This window comes from Polistes fuscatus, unplaced genomic scaffold (assembly GCF_010416935.1).
Source record: "Polistes fuscatus isolate 324 unplaced genomic scaffold, CU_Pfus_HIC Scaffold2, whole genome shotgun sequence".
Classification (NCBI taxonomy): Eukaryota; Metazoa; Arthropoda; class Insecta; order Hymenoptera; family Vespidae; genus Polistes; species Polistes fuscatus.
This window is the reverse complement of record NW_025113096.1, coordinates 9,703,189-9,727,317: the sequence shown is the minus strand read 5'-3', so window position 1 is coordinate 9,727,317 and position 24,129 is coordinate 9,703,189. Positions and strand designations below refer to the sequence as shown.

Sequence of the window (24,129 nt, the reverse complement as noted above, 5' to 3'; positions counted from 1 at the left end):
TCACTACCAGAATTGTAAAACAAAACACGTTATTCAATTTGTTTATAATAAGTCACTGCAATGATTTACAGTAAAATGTGACATGGCGAAAAAGAAGCACATATCAAAGTATCTTCCGTTACAACCGAAATCGGGATTCCATAATCAGATTACAATTGATATTTGATACTATTACAGTTCATAGTTATATGTAAATCGGTTTAAAATTAGACACTGTTATGAAATCCTTAAGGTGTCAAAAAACACCTCATGGTAGAAATAGGTATACCATATGCACATTTTTACATCCAGTATGAGCTGGAGAATAATGATATTGCGGCATTAATTTAATAACTGTTGTATGAAAAATCAAAAAATTAAAAACTTAGAGAATAATGTTAAGTTAAAATTTGAAAAGTGTCTTTTGACACCTCTTGGTAGAAATAGTATTAATGTTCCTTAGAGCAATGAATGTTCGTTCTTTACTACATATGCATATATAATATTTGTTATATACAAATAAAATACGTATATATACTTTACTACAAACTTTATACAAATTCTGCATTATTCAAAAATTGAAATAAGCAGGTAAAGGAATATCAAATAATGTAGATTCATAAGAAAAGAAATAAAATACTTTGAAAGGTAAAATTAACACGTCTATATAATAATGGGAAATGTATTTACTATATATTTTTTGAGAAATAATTACTTTTATGAAATTACATATCTTATTTTATGATATTTGAGCAAGAAATACTCTTCTGAGAATTAATATTTTTGAACTATTATTATTATTGTTTGGTCATGGACCTAGTAAGATTTTGTTATTAAAGGATATTGTACAAACATGTTATAAATATTGGCCGGATACAGAGGAATCATGAATTCTGAGGTGGCTAATGCCATAACGATTGATATTATACTGTTAGATAAATTTAACCATCTGGAGTATTTATCTTATACTTGCAAAAAATGTAAACTTGTCTATGATTGACTAATTTTTACCCTTGAATTGTTATATTAAATATTACCATATTCGTTTTCTATTTTATTCCATAATAGAATTTTAATTTTCAAAGATTGAAGATTATTTCATTTTCAGTTAACAATCTTCTTAACTTAATGTTTCTACTTGTAAGAAGGACGGGTTTAGCTAGAAAACGATTTAAATATAAGTATAAATATGAAAAACGTTGGACAAGTTATAACAAATATATAAACTACAAAAAATAAAGAAAATTATAAAAGATTTTCTACAATTTGTTGGACTAGAATAGATTTTAATTGGATGGCTAATGCTAGTAATCTTTTCCAGTTGGTGAAGTTAATTTACCACCAAGATTTTGTGTATTAGATGGTGATCTGGAACCTATAAAACAGAATAATATTAAGAATCAATCTTATTAATAGATATAAAAATAATTTTATATATCTAACTTACAAGATTTTCCGATTTTATTTCGTGTATTATTTTTACATGGTTGATCTCCCATTAAGTGTTCTCTCCACTTATTTTGATTAACCAATTCATGACAAAGCGGACAGTGCTCATACCCTTCAATAGGTTCTAAAATCAAAATTTGTTATTTTAATTTTATGACTTTCTTTCTTTCTTTTTTTTTGACTTATTTTAGTCATACTTGAACACGTCTTTTCTTTCCTATGTTCATCAAAAGAACCTTCATGTACAGCTTGCTTACAAGTATCGCATTTTCTGTAATTACGCCTCATATCGCATTCATCTGTGAAAATAGAAATATATTGATATCAGATTGCTTCATTTTTTTTTATCGTATACAATTTTTCAATGAATAGGTAATTACTTAGTAAATGTGAATTCAAATAAGAAATTTCAACAACTTGTTTACATGCTTCGCATCTTGTTAACATTGGACAACTTCTCCAGTAATGTATATTTAAACCTTCTTCAGAATATACTTGTCCTTTAGACAAACAAAATATGCACATTCTAGAATAATAGATAAAAATTATTTCTATGGATACATTTTTATTTACATATTTGCATATTATAAATATTTTTGAAAAAGAAAATACTTACTTGTCTCCCTTATGATCAGTACTATTTTCGGACGGGGACGTAATACTCGTAGAACTACCTGTACTAACAACTGGACTTGTCCTTTGTGGAGATTTTGTTAATTCTGTTACATTATTTTCTGTTGATTTTGTGCGCGTTGGAGTCGTCGTAGCCTTATGTCCACTTTCAGCTTCTTTTTTTCTCTATAATTAATTAATACAAAAATTATGTATATGCAAATATTTTCTTTTTTTCATTATAAAATCGTATACCTGAAGATCTATCAAATCGAACTCGTGAAAAAGTTGACGATAGAGCAAGTTTCTTCTAGTAATATCATCATCAGGAGGTAATTGTTTACGAACCAACCTAGGATTAACTTTATATACTAAAACTAAAATTCTTTCTGAAACTTTTCGTACTGCTTCTGCCGGATGGTGCAATCCTGAAGAACCCAGTTCAGACAATGTCCGGCATGTCAAACCACTGCAACAATTGCAATATCTTATCAGAGTAATTGCATTTTAATGATTAAGATTTATTTTGAGGAAGGACCTCTATAGATCAAATAAATATTTGTAATAATTATTATTCATTACAGAGGTCCAATATTCCTCCATTACTGATTTGATATAACAGAAAAATATAAAGTGAAAATAAAATATAATGTTTCACCTTTGTTTATCAGTTGATATTCCATGATTTAATATTAACTGTTCAACCATTTCTAGCCTGCTCAATGCCAGTCTTTGATGCGTACTACTACTAACTGGTCTTGTTAAATGAACTGGAATTATGTGCAATTCTCGGACACATTTACAATCTGCCATACTAAGAATTGTGTGCACTGCCATATTATGAATTCTTGGAGTAGTGTCTCCTGACTTTGTCAGAAGTTCTGGAAGTAAACGTTCTACGCTTCTTGCAATTTCAGTCGATGATACCCTGATAAAATATTATTTTTAATATTCGTGTTTTTTGTTAAAGCGGATGATACATTTATATTACTTTTACCTGTCTGCTGCAAATTCAGCAAAAAAGATTCTAATTAATTGCGCAGCTAAACTATAAACACTGAAGACTTTGTCTCTTAAAGCTCTATGTAATAACAAAATAGCAGCCCTAGCAGTTTTATTTGCAGAATGTTTTGATACTTCTGGATCGAACGTCTTTAATTCTTCTTTTAACTGCATTAATCCTTCTTCTTTATCAGTAAATTGTTTCGAATAAAATTTTTCCACCTAAATATACATATCATTTAATATTAGGAGTACATTTGGTAAAAGACCGCACCACCAGCAAACTATGATTATATCGTTATATCGTAAAACGTTATATCGTAAGGTTGAACATTTGTCAACAACATAAAATTGAAATATTAGCAATTTTGTATAGGCATCATATATTTTTTTCGTACGAAAATATCGAATTTTGAGCCAAATAAGCCTCATTTGCGGGAACTTTTAATTTACTTTTTTAATTTGAAGAAATTTGTAGCTGAAGCGCATCGATTGCTTATAGAAACATGTGGTGAGGCTGCCTTAAATGAGAGAAGATTTCATGAATGGTTTCAAAAGTTTAAAAACGATGAATTTGACATCGAAGACAAACAACGTAGCGGAACGCCGAAAGTATACGAAGACGCGAAATTAGAAGCATTATTGGATGAAGATTCGTGTCAAACGGAGGAAGAATTTGCACTTACATTAGGAGTGACTCAACAAGCAATTTCCAAACGCCTCAAAGACATGGGAATGATTCGAAAGCAGGGAAATTGGGTTTCATATGAACTGAAGCCGAGAAATGTTATACGCCGATTTTCCACATGTGAAATACTGCTTGCCAGGCATAAATGATAGGATTTTTTGCATCGTAGAGTCACTGATGATGAAAAATGGATTTACTACGATAACCCAAAGAAAAGGAAATCACGGGGATAACCTGGCCATGCTTTAACATCGACAGCCAAACCGAATATTCATGGAAAAAAACTCATGTTGTGTATTTGGTGGGATCAGCTTGGTATCGTGTATTAAGAGTTGCTCAAACCGAGCAAAACCATTATTGGGACTCTACCGACACTCAATTGGAAAGTTTTACCCCACCCGCATCATATGAAGCTATCAAAAATTGGGTCGATTCATGTATAGCCTCAAAAGATGAAGCATTTTTCCGGCGCGGTATTCGTATGCTACTAGAAAAATGGGAAAAAGTAGTGGCTGGTGATGGACAATACTTTGAATTAATATTGATTAAAAACGGCGGAGACTTATTTGTACTCCCAATAGTAACTTAAATATTTTGTTTATAACTGTACATCTAAAAATTAATAATATTGATTACCATTTCCATTCCAAACACAGCAATAGGTAATGCAGCCTGCTTTTTTTCCCTATCGTTAAGTTTAGATGCAGCTTTTGTTTCTGTGTTGTCCATATGGCATTCCCGTGTGAATTCATTCGTATGCGAACTAGAACACGTTACATAATTAATACACTTGAAAAATATTTAAAATGTATTGTTTTATAAAGCTAACACAGACATTTAGATTTACTTACTGCCTCAAAGCAGGTATAGTTCTTTCCTCGTAAGCTTCATAGCTGGAACGGAGTGCAGGTCCTGCAGATTTAGTTTTTCTTCTCAATGATCCCTTATTACAATTATTCTGCCTTTCGAGTATGCCATTTGTAGGGTTATCGGTAACTTCTGTAAAATTAAAATAAATATTAATTTACGTGTTTAAACATATTTGTATTAAATAACGAATTAGATTAGTTTTTTTTTTTAACTTAATTAGACTTTTTTAATTTAATTAGATTAGATTAGTTTTTTTATTGGTAGTATGAAAGAACTATGTTATACCGGGACTACTTGGTTTTTGATGTAACGGTGATACAGGTGGTTGATGAGCTGGACCTGTAGGTGACAAAGCTCCATCACGATTAGGTGGAACAACTAATCTTGGAGGAGACGTGATATCTTCCGCAACAGCGGTTACATTCGAAGTACAAGTATCTACGGTAATCGGTTCTTTTCCTTCCAATGACGATAAATTATTTTTTTCTAACGGCTGTAGTAAATAATGAAAGAAGAAAAATAATCGCTTCTTCCATTTCACTCGGATACTTTTATTTTATTTTCTTATTTTTTTTCGATCAATTACGTCTTATTGATTATACAAAGCAAGCTCACCCCATGAATTTCAAGCAAATCCTCGACTTCCAAACTTTGATAAACTTGTTGCCTATATTGTTGCGCCTGCGCTTTCTTCGCTTTTGCTTTGTCATAATCTTCCAGGGCTATCGCATATTTTTTTTCCAATTCGTATTTTCCAAGACGTTCTCCAGCTTTCCTTAAATTTTCCATTGCCACTTTGAGCTTCGATGCGTATTCGAATCTTTCTTCTGAAAGAAGAAAATTCGTAAACAAAAGATACTATAAAGATTATCAGTCAAATATTAAACAGAAAATTTCACCTTCCACGGCTTGTAACTTTATTGTTTCCATCTGTCTAATTATTTTTGCTACTTCACGATCAACGTACATGTCAAATGCTAAATCGTCGTAAGGAGACGTGTAATGAGGGTTGTATGGTGCATCTCCTTGACCACTTAATTCTTGACCATAAGGTTCTCCGAGAATGTTGATTGCGATCAGACCAACCTGAATGAACATTCTAAAGTTACATTTTTGACTATGTACAAATAATTAGTTTAATCAAATATTAGATATTCGTAAAATCTATTTTTTCTATTAAATTCAAATATATACCTGATCGTGGATATTGTGCGCATTACTGTGCGGTTTGTGAAGTCTAAGCTTGAGCGATACCGCTTCTGTTTCCGGAAGTGCAACGCTTTTGAGCTCCCTACTTTTATAAAGAGTCGAGGCATTGTCCGATAAGGTAATATACCCCAAATAATTGAATTCCGAAGTAACAGAAACGTTTTCTTCTTTCGTTGTCCAAATTTCCAATTTTTTCCGCATTGTCCGATAAGGTAATATACCCCAAATAATTGAATTCCGAAGTAACAGAAACGTTTTCTTCTTTCGTTGTCCAAATTTCCAATTTTTCCGCTTTAATTATACAACCATTTATATATTTATATGCATATCTATCTATATATATTTCGATTCTTTCTTGTTCAATTACGTCTTCTTATAAATAAATTAATCGTGACATTGGTTAGAATTATCGTTTGAAAATCGAATAACTTTTATTAAACGAAGCCTTTAAAAATGTATAGGCTGACATTGATGTTTTAACGACTAATCTAATGCTCTACGAAATCCCTTTTTCCGACGTACCATTTCCATTTCCGGTTGTATAACAAGAAAAAGAGGAAGAAGAGTAAACGACAGAACATAGCCTCGGGAAGTTGGATTAGGCACGGCACTAATACAATTTTCACTCTACTCAAATTGCTTTTCTGAGATAGAACCGAACAATAATAATGTTTTTTTAAAAATACGAAAGAGACCTTTTCATTTATGAATTTAAAAAGAATATAATACAAAAATGTACCTTAATATATTTATTTCCAGAGAAGACAATTAATAGTAATAATATTTTTTTCAATAAAAAAAAGATATATAAATATTTATAGACTGTTCATTCTTCATTTTTAATGATAGAATATGCTGGTAAAGTTTTGCGGAAAAAACTGGAACATTCCGTATATATATATATATGTATATGCAATACATATTTTGTCTTTAATAATTTAATAAGAGAAAATAAAAAAGTAAGAAGAATTTAATTTACGTATAAGGTACTGATGTGCGAGAACTTGTATCCTGGTAAGTTTCGTAGGTCCATGAAGACGCAGTATAAGTTCCTGAGGATAAACACACTTTCTTGCACTTTGCCAGCCTCGTACCGTCGGTCCATGTATATTAAGTTCTAAAGAAGAATGTCTATCCTCTTCACCTGTACGAAGGAGCAAAGAAGAAAAGAAAAAATAACTTTTCAAACGGTTGTATTAAAAAGTTCTTATATAATTTCTGTTCATATATAAAGCCTGTACACGTGCAGCATGTGAGATGTTATTTATATATTTCAAGAGTTGGTCGGAACCAGACGATAGGACACATTGATCTTTTCATTAACTTTATGGAAATAACTATTTCTCATGCGTTCGTTAGCGTTGTACGTCAAATTATATCCTTCCGAATTAAAGGATAAATGTCAACTGGTGTCACGCGATGCAATGGTACAAGAATTATATCGGTCTCTTAATGAGTAACACACAGAATGGGTTGAATCGAAATTCAATGATGAAATAATAATCTTCTCAATTCTTTTGAACACATGTCGAACACAATAACAATTATTTTTTATCGTATACATAAAATCGCGTTTTGTTTGTAACAATTACAAAAGATGTAAATTAATAAAATTCAAATAACGCAATCTGAAAGAAAATCAATGCGCCTGAATGCACGCAATCGTGTAAACCCTATGTGTTTGCGGACTATATATGAATTTGGATAAATACATGAATAATTGACTACCGATTAACAATATATACTTTTTGTAAATTAATTATTATTAGGTTATATAAAAAAATAGATCTTTTTTCTGAAGTAAAAAAACATAAATTTTCTACTTACTCGTGGCGTAAACGACGTTGAATCCTATCTTCCTCGGCATGCTCGATGAAATCTATTTTTTTACGCGAAATAATGTACGACAGCTACGACTATTAGAAAGATACCCAAGTAAATTAGAAAATAATTAAAAAAAAAGGAGAAAAAAAGATAGATCAAAATTTAAAAGGCACAGCCATTTGAAAGCTCGATAAAAGGGAGCCTGCAAGTTTCACCCCGGCGCGTTGGCGGATCAACTACCACGTCTAGCCGCGGCGAAGCTTGCGACAGAACTGACTGTCTTGCCCTGCGTTCTCCTTATATTGCTCCGTTACGAACATCAAAATTTCATTTAATTCGAATATATATTTTATCAGTCGTTCCTTTTTTTTAAATAATATAATATTCGAAAAACAAAATTTTCAATTCATCAATTTGTTTCATTTCGAACAGGTACACGTAATATCCGTTATTACAAGATCTTGGTATTGTTTTATATTTATAAATGAAATTATTTTAACATTACGATCAGATGAATATTAAAAAATATTAATTACTATTTTTTTATATTTTTTTGTATCATTTATAATGAAATCATTCTTCTTTAAAATGCTCCAAGTGTTTTAGCACTTTGTGAAATTGTAAAAGAGTTAAAGTGGTATGAAATTCTGATAAAATTCATTTAAGTACGTCTCGTTGTTATGAAAAAATGATGAAGAGATATCGATGCCTTTTTAATTTTCTACAAGATTTTAAGTATTTGATCATTAAGAAGAATCTGCATTCGTGGTATCTTCCTCCTTTATACTCGAGTCAAAATATAGACGGTAATATCGTAATGGATCAATAAACGGAGGCTGCGTGACGTCACAGGGTGCGGCGAGGGTGGATAAAACCGCGCGAATCGTTATACGTGTTCTGCTTTTATCATTCACGGCCACGTGAGTACGCACGTGCTTCGAAGTACTGATATTAGCACACGCAAACCACTTAAGCTTATTTGTTTGTAACATTAACGGATATATTAATTGATATAACTCGTCAACGTTAATTGATACCTTCAACTCAATTAAGTGATTATGTCTAAATAATATACGTCGTGGAAAATATTTGCTTTACTTAAATTATTTGATTTTATATTATAAAAGAGACAGAGCATAAAGATATTCAAAAGTATCATAATTTAAAATACAAATAGACAATATTTTATTTGTACATAAATTATTTATATAAATATTATATCTCTTATAATTATTTTATATACATATATTTTATTATCTTATTATCTTAATATAAAATTCAAAGGAATGTCAATATATTTTTTCATATGAATTGAAAAGTTCACTATGTGGTAACAAATAAATATAAAAGACCTTTTACAAATTGAACAATTTCAGAACCGCCCAATTTAGATTCACCATACACACGATCAATAAATGCAATTGGAACTTCACCTATGGTATAATTAAATTGTCGTGCTCTTACTATCATCTCCATTTGAAATACGTATCCTTTAGATACACACGATTTAATGAGTTGTTTCAATACATCTTTTTTATATAGCCTACAATGAGAGAAAGAAAGAGAGAAAAAATTAGCACATATTATATTTCTAAAGAAATAATCTTAAAAATTAAATATTACCTAAAGCTCCCTGTAAGATCACTCGCACCGGGTCTCAGTAAAAATTGAGTTAGAAAATTAGCACCTCTGCTTATTAATTTTCTTTTAAAATCCCAACCGTGAACACCACCACCACCAGCATATCTAGTTCCGCTAACGATATCCAAATTTTGATATTTTTGAAGTTCTATCATTTTTGGAATATACTTGGGCTTAAATAAAAAACATTGATTAGTTACTTATTTTTTAAACGAAAAGATATAAATGTCATATTCGTAAATCATTATAAAGTACATGATATTTACATGATGAGACAGATCTGCATCCATTAAAATAATAAAGTTTCCTGTGGCATATTTTATTCCATACATGTATGCCGTTCCTAATCCAAGTTTTTTCTCTCTTGGTTTCAAAATGATTTTATCATCTCCATATAATTTTTGTAACTTTTTTGCTAAATCTAAAGTACCATCAGGTGAACCATCGTCAATTATAATAATTTCATATGTAAACTTACTAAAATTATGAAAAGTCATAAACATGTAATTATTTATATTATTCAATGAAACTATAATAAGTTAGTACATGTCACGCACTGAGAAGGTTAGCTCTTCTGTGTAGTTACCTCTCGTCCATATATTTTATTATTAGCCATACTATAATTGGTAAATTTTCAACTTCATTGTATGTAGGAAGTAGAATAGAATATTTATCATTTTTTGATAATTCTCTCATAGCTTCTAAAGTCTGTTCTTGTCCTTCAGACATTATAACAATCTGTAAAAACCTTGTTCTTATCACTTGACCAAAGAATATAGAAATACATAGAAGCTCACAAATCGACTTTTTTCTAACCAGATTCATCTTAGTTACTAACCTGACCACCAGTAGGTGATAGTAAGTATTTAACGCAATAATCCCTTCTTGATAGTATTTCCTATAATCCTTCTTTGATAGTTTGTACCGTCATTGCGTTAAATACTTACTATCGCCCACTGGTGGTCAGGTTAGTAACTAAGATGAATCTGATTTAAAAAAAGTCGATTTGTGAGCTTCTATGTACTTCTGTATAATATAAGCACAAAAAAGTTGGCATAGAACCTCAATAGCAGAAAAAATGAATAAGTGCTCTTAATTGCTCACTAATAGCTTATTTAAAATTCATATAATTGCTCACTTTATTAATTAATTATTTAATTAGTTATTAATAATTGAAAATACAAAAACGTTTTTTCTTATTTCTAAGCAAAGCAGTGAAGTTTGCAACAGAAGAAAAAAATGAATAAGTGCTCTTAAGGGGGTATTCTAGTCTAGAATTTTCAAAAAATCGATATTTTTTTTGCATATTTTCAAAGTTTAGACCACGAAGCCTATATACAAGAAGGACGATCGCAATGTTATAAATGTGTCTACGATATACATAATGAAGGATGATTTCTATAGCCACTAGAGAGCGCGTCGATTCGCTTGATCTGATTTTTCAAATATGAAAAAAACTACCTTTAACTTAGGCAAAAAATAAATCGACGAAGTAAATAAAAAATTATAAACTAAAGAAAATGGAATAATTGGTTATTATATCGCAAAGTTAAAAAAAAATAACAATAACATGAAAAAAATGTCAATAAATCATCCTATATATCTGTAAACAAATTGTGAAATGGAATCAATTTATCTTTAACTCAGTTAGTATAAAAATGAATAATACTGCAAGTAAAATGTAATTTCCAGTTACCTTACACAGTTAACCACAAAATCAACAATATAAAATAACCTGATGAGCTGTAAGAAAATTAATCGATTAATAATTAACGGAGTAGCTGTTCTAATAGCAATAAATATTCCTTCGTATCTCGATCGTCCTCCTTGTATATAGCTTCGTTTTTATAACACTCACTCTAGTGAGCAAACAATATCGATAAAACAATTACAAATATCTAATTCTTTATTTTTTACAAATGAAAAATATTTCATTCTTATATATATAAAAATATATTTCATTTATATTTCATTTTTTTAATGATTAGCATTATCATTTATTTTAATACAATCTTATCAAAGAAATAAAATTGTATTGAAAATATATTGATGACTACTATGAAAATCCAATCATTTTGTATTTAGTAGGATGTTTATTTTATATATAAAATCTTCTATTTAAAACAAACTTGTATAGATAGAAAACCAATTATCTAAACAATTTAAACAACTCAGTTCTTTATTATAATTGCTTAGATTTAAGAAATATTTACACGCTTAATGAATCATGTTAAAGATCAGTAGATTGATGGATGGATAGAATAATCTTTGTACAAAGTTTTTTGTATGATTTCAGCTTTTCAAGCTACTCAAAAGTTTTAATGTTAACTGAGAACGTGATCTTAATGACTTGCAACTTTGTGCGAGACTGGCTTGTCCTTGTTTTATAATCATGGCACATATAGCATCTTCCGCATCTAATCCTGTTTCAAACGGATACTTCTCTAATCTTTTTAAAGCTGCATCTACGTTCCGCACTTTTTCCGAGAGAAAAGCAACTATTTCTTTCCAACTCTATAAAATAAAATCAATAAGTTAATTAACAACAATATCAATCATTTCGATAAATTACTAACTGATCATAAAATATTTCAATATTTCATCTTACCTCAAGACCTTCATTTTTCTTATTCTTTCTGCTCGATGTTATAGGTTGCAATCGTGATGCATATGAAACACACATTACGCTAATTATAGCAAGTGTTTCACTGCATGTAGATACTCTTAATAAAAAGTTTTTAAAAGATATAGGATCATTATGTTCAGGAAGACATAGTGGTTGTAAACATAAAGTAGTTTTGAGCATTTCCATACAATCATTGTATAGAGAAAAAGATTGACCTAAGTATTCAGCAAGTCGCGCTATAGTTTGCAATTGTTCAGAATAATGAGCCTCGCGTAACCTTTCTACTGCATCTAAAGGAACTAAAACACCATATGGCTTGTCTTGTTTCTCATCTATATTGAACTTTTGAAGGATTTGTGGGATAAGTTCATTATCTAATTGTTGCAAATCTGTTGAAAGACAAAAGATGAGCGCAGAATTTGGCTCAGCAGTTGCTGCTAAAATCCGTAAAATTAAATTTCGTGCTGCAAGTAGTCTTAACATGCATATACAAGTGTCTTCTCGTCTTCTTGGATCTTCGCCATTTGGAGATAACGGTTCCCATTCACGTACAACCTATTTTAATATACGCACGAAAAGAATTTATGAAGATGAAAAGCGAAGATTTTTGATATAGTACACAAATATAAATAATTATATGATATATACTTCCAAATCACGGTTATCACGTAATTGATCCCATCTAATTCTGTCTTCATGTGGTTGTATATGCATACTAGACAGGGCAGAAAAGAGAGACTTAAAATTGTCGCAACAACTTAAATCCAATAACATCTTATCAATAGTTGTAACAGCAAAGTGTAATGAATTTTCCAAATGTTCTCTCAATTCCATAAATTCTTGAATTTTTGTAAAACTTCCATATTTATATGCAAATGTCAAATAATCTGCACTCTACAATAAAAACAAGAAATATGAGTAATCTTTTTATTAACATTCTTTAAACAAGTTATGCTATATTTGACTATTAATGAATGAAAAATGAAAATAATAATTATATTATTTTTTATAATACATACATCTTTATAATTAGCAATGAAGAACTTCGTTGAATGATCAAGTGTTGTTGAAGCTAATGATAAATGTCCAAATGGTGCAAGAAGAGGTACATGCAGATAACCCAATGAATCCAACTGAATATGTTTTATATCGAGTAATGCGAAAGCATTATCAGCAGAACCAACTAAACCAGCTTCTAAATATGTGCGCACCAGTAATATTTTAATATGAAAATTTGCAGGACTTGAAAAAAGGCCACGTTCGAGTATGCTCATTGCCCTGAAAAATAAAATCCACCATATTTAAAACTGTTTGCATATTATCCAACATACAGAAGTTTCATTTATTTATGATTAGTGTAGGTGGAACTATTGCTAATAATAATAATTGCATTACCCATAAAGGAAAGAGGCTTCATTAGTTTCACACCATAATTGATGCAATAAATAAGTAGCCAAAAGTACATAAGAATCAGCTGGACAAAAGTCAGTAGGTAATCTATCTGACATAGGACATAATTCACACCCTTTTTCATAAAGATCACATAATCTCCTTATCAAATATTTTCTATCATTAATATCAGCTAAAGGAGAATGATGAAAACCGCACATACGTCGTAATTGTTCTAAATGCATATGTCGTTGCATTTGTTCAACAGTACTTGGAAATCCGTCTGGTGCAACTCCAACATCTTCAGCTATCTACAAAATTAAATTTATTTATTGTATAAAATACATTAACTGGTTAAATAGAATATAAATATTAATAATAAATTTACCTTATTAAGTAGTTGTTCTTTGCCAGCAGGGGTTAATAAATGTAAATATAATCGTAAATCTCCAGCTATGCAGCTCTTTTCACCAAAATTTTCAAAATATTGGCACATGAAATCAACACAATCCATCAAATTATTATTATCACTTTCTCCAATACGTTTTAATAATTCAAATCTTGCTAGATATGGTCCTCTAACTTTCCGTTCTGATGATGAAATGATTTCATTAAGAAAATCTAAGCATTCGGATGGTTCTTGAAATTTTAAAGCCGCAGAAAGATAATCTTGATAGTATTGCCAGTTGTCGGTACTATTTATATAAAAACAGTTATATTTACACAATTTTAGAAAGAATTAAAACTAGATTAGAGAAGGAAACAGAACTATATTTTATATTTAGCTTATTTTATGTAAATTCATTAATACTTTATTATAAATAATAACAAATCTAGTAATGACAAAAATATAGAATAAATCCTTACTTTTGTTTAATAAGAAGTTTATACGTATCCGCAGCTTCACGAAATTGTTCTAATTTCATCAATAGTGCTGCTTTTTGCTGGGGAACATGTGATAAATGAGAAGCTAAAGGTCCAGATAGGACTTCCAGCATTGCTTCGCTCTTACCCTGAAGTTCTAATATCATTAAATAAAGCTGTACTTCTTGTTCAGCTTCTATTTTTCCTTCCTTAACAAACTTTAATACCTATTTATATAACACAATATTTCAAAATTATGAATGTAATAATAATATTAATAATATTAATAATAAGAAAAATAATAATAATAATAATAATAATAATAATAATAATCAATAAAATCAATCATTAGAAAAAAGTATTTTACGTTTACAAACCATTCGTTCTGCTAAAGGCAATATGACATTATTAGCTAACTTCTCCTCTGCGTTTATGGCCTGCATAACTATACTCATAACGGCCCAAAAATAATAAGGATTTTTTGGTTTTAATTTGTACAATGCAAGTGCAGTTTGTTGTTGTTTTTTATAATCACCCAAACGAACGTAAGACATAAAAAGATGCGTTAGAAGTTCTTCATTATTCGGATCCGCCTTTGCTGCTGCTTCGTATACTTCACTAACTTTATTAGCTGTAAACATTAGCATAATTGAATAAATTATAATAATCAAGATTAATATTGTTCTGTTAAGTTTATAATATTATTAAATAAATAAATAAATGAATAAGTGGGAAAATTCATCATTTACTACTCTATAATTAATATTAGCTTACGTTGATTGACTTCTCTATAACAAATACTCATTGCTTGTAATGTTGAATCTTCGCATGGTATTTCAGAACGAACTTTATCCATTATAGCATGACATTCATTTTCCTTGCCAAGACGAAGTAAGGCCAGTGCTTTGAGTACTCTAGCGCATTGATTGCCGGGCTGTTTTCTAAGTACTTTATCCGCCTCTTGAAGTGCTTGTTTATTATTTCCATTGTCTAAAGAATCTGAAATATAACGAGTGATCGTGTATCATTTTGTCGGTTATTACATAACCTCTCTACCGGTCTGAAGAAAAAATGTTTCTTTTTAAAAATATATTAATGTTCGGCATAGAGTGTTACTTTATGTTACACAATTATATTTACCATAAATAGGTCGCAAGCGACGTTCGTTAACCGTGCTATCCACATGGGTCTTAGAGGCCATGATACTTTTTACAGAAATTTTAAATCAACAAACCGATGAAGCAACATTCCTTCATTTAACTGAAAGTTTAGGGCGACATCGGTCTACTAAAAGATATATCAAAATAAATCTAAAATGAACCTATACATAGTTTCTATCAAAAATGACACTTTATACGTTTAACCTTATACTTACACTTCGTTAATAATTCTTCTACTGACTCTTCATTTTTAAAATTTTATGAATACTCATTTTTGATTAAAAAATAGCTTTAGATTAGTCCAATTCTATGGGATTGTTCTTAAACCAATAAGAAAATTAATACACCTAATACGTGGGTTATATGCAAGAATTGCATCCAATAGCAAAAAGAATAGTTAAATGAGACTTTTTTATTGGCTCGCTTGTATAAATATTGCTGCATACAAAATAAACTTTTAATAAAAATTAAAGTAATTAAATGTCTTTTTCGTATAATATATAATATATTTATTTAAAACATATTGTTTTTTATATATCAATTTTAAAAAAAAATTATTTTACTTTAGTAATAAAAAATTAGACTAAAGGAAGATTGGTATTATTGTTCAAAATGGCGTACATTTAGCAGAAATTGAAGTAGAATAAATTTAAAGTAAAAGAGGAGAAGAGAAGAATTTATTATTATCATTTTAAATTTTATATACTAAATTTATTTTTATATTAATTTATTTTTAAACAATTAATAAGTACATATACATATCGTATTATTGATGTTGATAATTTTAAGAAAGGAAATAATATATATATGCACATACACACATAAATATATATATATATATATATATATATATATATATGTAGAAAAACTAAATGTTAAAAAAGGAAAATAAACATTAAAAAACTTAAATAATGTAACTGTTCGTATAAAAATTATGTAAATTACAAAGAGAATAAAAAGTAACAGAATAAAATAGAATTATAAGAAACATATTATAGATTTATGCAAATTTTATGTGGCTTTAAATGAATCATCTGAAAATATGTAATATACATTTTATTAATTCGTCATTAATAAAAAAGTCTATTATTGAATCAGTCTAAGATTTTAAGTAAGATGGTGTAGCACACATAACCGTTGCTTTTTCTATACCATGATTAGAATTAGATCTAGAATAATATTAAAAATAACAACCTGGTTTGAATCTATATTATTGCATACATTTTTATCATTTTGTCTAACATTTATCTTTTGATTTTTTATTGAGCTTTTAATATTATATATATAATATCAAGTAAATGATTAATTAATTAATTTGAGTCTTCTATAGGCACAATACGAATAATTTGAATATGTTCACTTTTCAAATAGCGAAAATATTTTTGACTTCTAATAAAGCTGATTTCATTGATTCTTTACCAGGATTTATTCATTTTACTGCTGTCACAGTACCTATATTGCAAAAAAAGAATATTTACATACATAGAGTAAACTCCACAATAAATGAGAAATATTTTATAGACAGCTTTTGGCGTATCAACACCAAAAATATTCATATGAACATATTTGGCAAATATTCATTAATTATAAATAAACATCTAAGCGTTTGAAAGATGAAATTAACCATTTTAAATTCATCTTCATTTGAATACTCAATGTTTTCTTATAAACAATAGAGTATCTACATCTAGTTATACAATTAATCGGATGCATTTAATTTTTATTTTATTAAATAATTATTGGTTGATAATATTGATCTGCATCGACTAGCACCGATATTAATATTTAATATTTAAAATATTTTTTCTCTGATAATAATATTGAAAAATAGGTACGTTATTTAAATAAAATTTATGTTTGATGATAATTTTGAATACAAGAATTTTCAAGTATTTCAAATTCGACGATACTAGCGACCGTTCTTGAATTTATCTAGTACATGTGTGATAATCTGTTGGCTACACTGAATTGTACTTTGAAATTTAATTAAATAAAAGAATACGGTTTTAAGAAGTGTGGAATCGTTTCTTCAACCGATATTGTAGGTTTTATATGGAGTTAATCTATTAGAGATATTTAAATGAAATTGACTGAAAAAAGTCAAATTTATAATAAAATCTTACAAGAAAAATACTCTTTTCATCATGTGGTTAGAAGAATATGATAGTTTTGCTGAATTATGTCGAGGCTATTTACCATATTATTTATTAATAGTCTTACCAATTTTTATTATTATCTCTCCGGTTAATCCTGTGGCAGCATCACACGAATTTCCAGTCTATCGCATGCATCAACATGATTTGCACGGAATTCCGCATGGTAACAATCTTTGGTTATATATTTTTAACTTTACATTCTAATTACCATTTTTATTTTATTTTTAACCTTTACTCAAGACATTTTTTTTCTATTCTTTTATGAGAAACATTATTTATCAATGTACAATTAGCTATCTTAATTTAAACATTTTTTGGAAGAAGTTCATATTTTCTGATAAAAATTGTAATTATTTCTTAGGTTGCAGAAGTGCTTCCATTTCATTGGAAGCAAGATCGCTCATCGGATGGAGTACTTCCAGGCACTGTGTTATTACTAAAGCGTTAGATCTTACACCCAGCATGTTTCAATCCATTAAGAACAAAGCTGGAGCTTTAGTTATCATTTTACCTGAGAAATTAAATGAGTTAACATTGGATGAGAAACAAGTTATTATCTAATTTTTATCACATTACTTTATATCATAACTTTTTTTTTAATATAAATATCTTTAATAAAGCATTTCTCTCTTCATCTATAGCATATTATGGATTTAGAAAAAACTATGCTGTCAGACACAGAAACTCCAATTGCTGTTTATTTTGCAACTTGGCATCCGGATCTTCAAAGGATTTTAGATGATATCACAGATGGATCTGTGATAGATGAAAAATCTCATTCTGCAGCAGAAGCTATATTTAATTCTATTTCTGCTAGTGGTTATCAAGTAGTTGTTGCATCAGGTCAACCTATGGTTAGAAATGATGCTAAAATAGCAATATTACATGGAAAATTAACAGGAACCGGAGCGGAAGAAAAATTACCTACTATAGCAATAGTTACACATTACGATAGCGCAAGTGTAGCACCGGTGAGTAAAATAGGTTTTTTATTTATATTGTTTTAAACTTATCTAAAATCATTTCTTTTATTATTATAAAACCATTAATATAAGATTTACATTTTATGCTCATGTATAGGAATTATCTTTTGGAGCAGATAGTAATGCATCCGGAGTGGCGATGTTATTAGAATTGGCTAGATTGTTCTCTGCGTTGTACTCCACAGGACGATCAAGACCCCACTATAATCTTGTTTTCATTGCTACTGGAGCAGGGAAATTAAATTATCAAGGTAGTAAAAAATGGTTGGAAGATCAATTGGATGGACTTGAAGGATCTGTTATTCAAGTAATATTTTCCTGCATAATAGATAATTTATATTACTTTAACAATGTACATAACTAAAATGCAATTCATTTCAGGATGCAGCTTATGTTATATGTCTTGATACACTTTCTGCAACAAATAATCTCTATATGCATGTCTCAAAACCACCAAAAGAAAATTCATCTGGAGGAATGTTTTGTAAACAATTAAAATCTGTAGCAGATTCTTCAAATACAGTACACGTTGAAGGCGTACATAAGAAAATAAATCTTGCAGAAGAAACATTAGCTTGGGAACACGAAAGATTTAGTATTAGAAGATTGCCAGCAGCTACACTGTCCACATTGAAAAGCCATGAAGATCCTGCCAGAAATACAATTTTGGATATAATGGAAGAAGGACAAATCGATAGATTGTACAAACACACTCAAGTGATTGCAGAGGCATTAGCAAGGCACATTTACAATCTAAGCTCTAACCATATATTTGCAGATTCTTTGGTAGGTTCTTTTTTTATTCAACTAAATAAAATATATTTATTCGTTGATATAAAAATAAGTATTTATAAATTATAGATATATAAGAATTAATATCTTTTCTATACAGGAAGTGTCAAAAGAGTCACTGTCATTGTGGTTTACGTACTTGGCATCTCAACCAAGAGCTGCTCCATTATTAGTTGATAAAAATAACCTATTAATTGCAACATTGAAAGAATCTATGTCACGATATCTTGGAGATGTTAAAGTCACATTACATGGGCCTGATAAGCAAGATCCAGAGTTTATATTTTATGATGTTACTAAAGCAGTGCTAAATGTATACAGGTAAAAATTCATTTGTTATATTTTACATATAAGAAGTAGATTATTAATTTTATTTACACTATCGACTTCATTTCAGTGTAAAACCAGCTGTTTTTGATCTTTTCCTTACTGTTGCCATTGTCATGTACTTGGGATTGATATATGTGATAGTACACAACTTCCCACGTGCTTTTAACCTAGCAATTAGACTTTCTACAAAAGGCAAGTCATCTTAAGCTTATACCATGATTCTAGAATGCCAAAGCAATAGTCACAAACATTTATTTATAGAAAAAATTCATCATTAGCAATGTACTCGAAGAAATGAGATACATGTACTTTTGATAAAACAACTCGAAAAACGATTGAATAAAATTAAGGTGGACGCATAGAAAAGATATATACAATACTTTGATCATCTGTATATTACAGTGCATTTATGAGATTCATAATATAATTATTTTGGTTTACTTAATTTTTGTTTGGCAATTCAGATACTTACATAAACTTGGAGAAAAATAGGAAATGAATAGCTATTTTGTGTTGTATATACGTGTGTGTTACTTATTCAAATGAAATGAAATAAATTATGAAGTCTGCTACAATGAGAGCATACAAAATGAGTATAATTAACACTCAATTATATATCCTGGAATACCATCCCTCAAAGTTAGAGAAATACTATAACGGAATACAAAAAAGAAAAAAGGGAAAAACTATCGTGATCGTCGTGTTCCTTATTAATAATTTTTGTTTAAATATGTATCTCAGTAACTTATATGTAATATGACACCAAGCAGATCCCTTAGCACCGTTCATAGAGTTTTTTGAGGAAATCAACGTTCACGATATTATTTTGCGTGTACATAAAGAGGAATCATGAATCATTAAGGTTTATAGAATGTTCATTAGACTTTATTTATAGATAGAAAATGATTAAAACAAATAGTGCAATATGCAATTGACAGCTACTTTATATTATATGAAAGTATATATATAAGAAGATTAAATTTATTATTGATCTATTGTGATTCAATTAAAGACACAAGAGGAAACATTCAGAATAAATATTAGCTCTAGAAAGATACCTGTTACTTTACTAACTGAACTTTTACTAAGAATTATTTTAATTGAAAACTTGTTGCAAATAACTAAAGATACATGCATGTTAGTTCTGCTTCAGTTATATAATAGCTGTATGTATACTTGCGTTAGAGTCAAGTTGAATGTCTACCAATGATTTGATTATTTTGAAATTTTCGATGATAGGATATATTGCTACTTAATAATAAAACTGATTTAAATGAAATATCACTGCCAAATTATTTCTATACTCATTAAACTCATTAAATTTTTATACTCTTATACACGACAATTTTCATTCATTAAATATTCTGTGATTTTTGCAACGTAAATTAAATTTTAACAAGCGCATTTTTAATTAAAGCATTTAAGATTACGATAAAATTAGTGTTTATATAAAATCAGATGATAAGATTGCATATAAATAGAAATAATTATTAACACAATGAAATAACAAATGTACCGATCTAAAGCAAATAATCTATGATACTAAGTTAATTCTATTTCGAGCAGTATGAACTTCCAAAATTAAAGACAAGAAATTATAGTGAATATTATAGAAGAGCATGCGCGCTAATGAATTTGAGTGATATCTCAAATAGAAATTACTTTAAATACCTTACAGAAATCACTTTTGTTATCCTCATATGTCAACGAAATCTGATAATCTTGCACAGATTCCACTAAATGTAGATCCAAATTCCATCATATGTGATCTAGGAGATTTCCATGAACCCTATGAGATGCGAAGACCGCTATACTGAGACACTTTTAATTGATAACATTTCATATCCAAATCCATCCTTCATACTGACAGTGTTCATATAATAAATCCAAGTCATCCTCTCAATAAAATCCGTCCATTATTTTCACTTAAATTATCCAATATTCCAAAAATCCTCCATGTATACTAATTTATCCTGCAAGCAATCCTAATGCCAAGTCCTGTCCTTGAGCCATGTTTGTTGTAAAATATAATTTCAGGATATTGAGTTTCTCTAAATCTATGGATGTAGTCCAAGAAGAAAAATTGTCTTTTCGAATCCTCTTCATACACTAAGTTCCGAAGATACATATTACGTTGGAATTAATAATGTTGCACAGATAAAAAAGTTTCACTTAATTTCAATTAGTAAGAGGTGCTAGTATAAACCATGAGAATAGTAAAAATTACTGATAGAAATAAGCAAAACGAAATTAACATCATACGAAGTAATTTATCGGAGCAACTATCTAAACGCGAAAAAGACTATCCCAATCATATACACCTATACTATTATATATATGCAAAACATCCTATATACACCTACTATTTGGAGTTTTTCAATCTAAGTAAAGTTAGCAATCTTTTTCATTTCTTTGAAATACTTAAGAATATCTGGCAAAATATGTGATTTGTTATCACGAAGAAAAAAGAAAATCATATCATTATCCCGGCAGCTAACAACTCGATAAAAACGGATATACTTTGATACAATCATATCCTGTGAATAAATTTTGTTAAATCAAAAAAGACAAGTTGACATTCCATTACCAGTTTGACCGTTCACAAAGTAATGAATAAATTCAAAAAAGCAATATTGCCAGCGAGAACTTGATGAATAACATAACACTCAATCTAAGAAAACTTAAAGCACATGAATGTTGAAACTGCTGAAAGTTCACATTACTTTTTTCTTTTCCATTCACCGACATAAACAGCACTTTTAGGCACAAGCAAACATAATTTAAATGTAATTCGAAAAAAAAAAAAAAAATATCGATTTATTTCCTTGTAATGGATTTGCCAACGTTTCCTGATGAAAATCCAGCTAAATGTGAATCCTCGAATGAAATGCACTGTGCTCTTAATTCATTCCTTTCCTTATCCTCAAATTCCTCTTGAAAGTATCCTTAATGTCTCATTACTTTGATTCTCATTTAATCCTTTTATAACTTATGCTCCACACAAAATCCATCCAAAACGCATTCCATTTTATCCCACCGTCAAGCACGAACGTGTATTATATCCATCCAAGAAGTAAGATCGTGTCGATTTGAGTTTTTCATTCATTGTGTTACAATCCAATCCAATATACAAAAGAAGAAAAAATACATTAGTCTCTTAGACAAGAATAGTTAAAGATAAACATAAATATTATAAATGCAAACATAATCCTTGTGATCTAAAGAAGTGCTCAATTTAATAAAAATATTGACGTAATAGATACGTAATAAAGTTAAATTTTAACTAATAACGAGAGATGTACATGAAAGAGAAATTGAAAAGTATTTTACAAATCTGAATAAAAGTAAGATCACAGGATTAATTTGCAATATATTTTGATATTTAACAAAAGAATCAATCATTTTCCACTTGTAATGCTAAACATATTGGACAAAAGGCAGTTTTTAAAAATGTGTAATTCTAAGCATTACGCACGTCATTAAAAATACATTTTAAATAATGTTAACAAAGTATAGAAGCATTGAAATTGATAAAAAAAAAAGATTGAGCGCAATTGGATTATTCATCCATTATTAATGTATTTTTTAGAATAATGTAAATTTGATTTAGATTTATGTTATTTTTGAAAATTAAATAGGTTTAATGCATACGTATATGCAAATCTACAAATATATATATATATATATATATATATATATATATATAAAAGAAAATCAACAACAAAAGAAATGAGAGAAAGTAAAGATGGCTAAATAAAATATTAAAGATGTTGCTATGAATTACAGATATTACAATTTCGTATTCTTAGCCAATGATCACTTTCTCCCTCATTAATAAGAACATAGAAATGCAGGTGGATAAAATGCTTTAGCTGGATATTATATGTGCGTATGTCAGGACAATTTAAATCCTTGTAACAAAACTTAAGAAAATGTTTTCTTGGAATTTTACAAGTCGCAATCCTAATACGGTAAAATAAATTTACCATCATCTACCATCAACAATCACTTAATTCATCATATTTATAGACATTTAAAGATTATATTCCTTTTATGCCAGATCTCAACAGAAATTTTGTATTTTTTAAATTAGATATCCGTAGGCATACATGCACCACTGTCCAGTTTATACAATTCATTTACTCATTAAAATATTTATATACAATTAAGAATTTTAATTATACTACATCAAATATAAAAGTATCTAGATTTTATGATAATTTAAATAGAAATAAACAGTGAAAATATAATCTCTACAGTTTTAACATTTTGCCTACCCATAATTATAATTAGTGTTATATATTAAGTTTAGCTGGATTATAATAATAAACAAGAAAATTTGAAATATTTAAAAAGGCAATGTGTAAAACTGTACCCCAATAATATTTCCATAATGAGTATAATATAAGTAATATCAATTAGATGGAATTTTTTAATTATTCTTATTCGCGAATATTTCTTTTGTTTTACTAATAACATAATAGAGAAATAAGTTGAAGAATATTATAATTTTTACAAAATGTATTTTATATTTAAAAAAAAAAACCCATATCAT

The 24,129-nt window shown here is 28.9% G+C and overlaps 4 protein-coding genes across 5 annotated transcripts; 1 reads left to right on the top strand and 3 right to left on the bottom strand.

The window, feature by feature from the left end:
- Nucleotides 1–29: 29 nt before the first annotated feature.
- Nucleotides 30–7,927, bottom strand: LOC122516242 (centrosomal protein of 104 kDa). The gene is made up of 16 exons (XM_043633908.1): nt 7,637–7,927; nt 6,790–6,953; nt 5,795–6,007; nt 5,500–5,686; nt 5,216–5,427; nt 4,886–5,093; nt 4,582–4,729; nt 4,367–4,493; nt 3,038–3,264; nt 2,699–2,968; nt 2,296–2,509; nt 2,045–2,226; nt 1,809–1,954; nt 1,626–1,727; nt 1,427–1,552; nt 30–1,354 (listed from the first exon to the last, which is right to left on the bottom strand). Exons 1-16 carry the CDS (start codon nt 7,674–7,676, stop codon nt 1,284–1,286), a joined length of 2,637 nt encoding a protein of 878 aa, XP_043489843.1. The 5' UTR covers nt 7,677–7,927; the 3' UTR covers nt 30–1,283.
- Nucleotides 7,928–8,874: 947 nt separating this feature from the next.
- Nucleotides 8,875–10,354, bottom strand: LOC122516312 (dolichol-phosphate mannosyltransferase subunit 1). Of its 2 annotated transcripts, none has more exons than XM_043634006.1 (5): nt 10,337–10,354; nt 9,861–10,012; nt 9,541–9,751; nt 9,257–9,447; nt 8,875–9,176 (listed from the first exon to the last, which is right to left on the bottom strand). In XM_043634006.1, exons 2-5 carry the CDS (start codon nt 10,001–10,003, stop codon nt 8,957–8,959), a joined length of 765 nt encoding a protein of 254 aa, XP_043489941.1. In that variant the 5' UTR covers nt 10,004–10,012; nt 10,337–10,354; the 3' UTR covers nt 8,875–8,956. The 2 variants fall into 2 exon arrangements, with proteins under 2 accessions (XP_043489941.1, XP_043489940.1); XM_043634005.1 differs by lacking the exon at nt 10,337–10,354 and adding an exon at nt 10,113–10,130.
- A 1,074-nt stretch (nt 10,355–11,428) lies between these two features.
- On the bottom strand, nt 11,429–15,633 carry LOC122516561 (N-alpha-acetyltransferase 25, NatB auxiliary subunit). Its single transcript, XM_043634472.1, has 11 exons — nt 15,529–15,633; nt 15,294–15,440; nt 14,928–15,152; nt 14,531–14,784; nt 14,157–14,380; nt 13,678–13,984; nt 13,296–13,600; nt 12,920–13,178; nt 12,549–12,794; nt 11,883–12,455; nt 11,429–11,788 (listed from the first exon to the last, which is right to left on the bottom strand). Exons 2-11 carry the CDS (start codon nt 15,352–15,354, stop codon nt 11,567–11,569), a joined length of 2,676 nt encoding a protein of 891 aa, XP_043490407.1. The 5' UTR covers nt 15,355–15,440; nt 15,529–15,633; the 3' UTR covers nt 11,429–11,566.
- A 1,505-nt stretch (nt 15,634–17,138) lies between these two features.
- Nucleotides 17,139–20,159, top strand: LOC122516432 (nicalin). Its single transcript, XM_043634222.1, has 7 exons — nt 17,139–17,632; nt 17,831–18,018; nt 18,111–18,440; nt 18,550–18,759; nt 18,834–19,238; nt 19,345–19,565; nt 19,642–20,159. Exons 1-7 carry the CDS (start codon nt 17,458–17,460, stop codon nt 19,778–19,780), a joined length of 1,668 nt encoding a protein of 555 aa, XP_043490157.1. The 5' UTR covers nt 17,139–17,457; the 3' UTR covers nt 19,781–20,159.
- Nucleotides 20,160–24,129: the final 3,970 nt, after the last annotated feature.

What these genes read in the sequence shown, in the direction of transcription:
- LOC122516242 (XM_043633908.1), bottom strand. Translation starts at nt 7,676, where the DNA reads ATGCCGAGGAAGATAGGATTCAACGTCGTTTACGCCACGA. An exon ending in ATTTGCTTGAAATTCATGGG is followed by an intron (nt 5,094 to 5,215) that starts GTGAGCTTGCTT and finishes TATTTACTACAG; the next exon opens with CCGTTAGAAAAAAATAATTT. An exon ending in TCGATTTGATAGATCTTCAG is followed by an intron (nt 2,227 to 2,295) that starts GTATACGATTTT and finishes AATTAATTATAG; the next exon opens with AGAAAAAAAGAAGCTGAAAG.
- LOC122516312 (XM_043634006.1), bottom strand. Translation starts at nt 10,003, where the DNA reads ATGTCTGAAGGACAAGAACAGACTTTAGAAGCTATGAGAGAATTATCA. An exon ending in ATAAAATATATGGACGAGAG is followed by an intron (nt 9,752 to 9,860) that starts GTAACTACACAG and finishes TCATAATTTTAG; the next exon opens with TAAGTTTACATATGAAATTA. An exon ending in ATGCAGATCTGTCTCATCAT is followed by an intron (nt 9,448 to 9,540) that starts GTAAATATCATG and finishes TTTTTATTTAAG; the next exon opens with CCCAAGTATATTCCAAAAAT.
- LOC122516561 (XM_043634472.1), bottom strand. Translation starts at nt 15,354, where the DNA reads ATGGCCTCTAAGACCCATGTGGATAGCACGGTTAACGAACGTCGCTTG. An exon ending in TGCCTTTAGCAGAACGAATG is followed by an intron (nt 14,381 to 14,530) that starts GTTTGTAAACGT and finishes TTATATAAATAG; the next exon opens with GTATTAAAGTTTGTTAAGGA. An exon ending in AAACTTCTTATTAAACAAAA is followed by an intron (nt 13,985 to 14,156) that starts GTAAGGATTTAT and finishes TTATATAAATAG; the next exon opens with TACCGACAACTGGCAATACT.
- LOC122516432 (XM_043634222.1), top strand. Translation starts at nt 17,458, where the DNA reads ATGTGGTTAGAAGAATATGATAGTTTTGCTGAATTATGTCGAGGCTAT. An exon ending in TTGAAGGATCTGTTATTCAA is followed by an intron (nt 18,760 to 18,833) that starts GTAATATTTTCC and finishes AATTCATTTCAG; the next exon opens with GATGCAGCTTATGTTATATG. An exon ending in ATATATTTGCAGATTCTTTG is followed by an intron (nt 19,239 to 19,344) that starts GTAGGTTCTTTT and finishes TTTTCTATACAG; the next exon opens with GAAGTGTCAAAAGAGTCACT.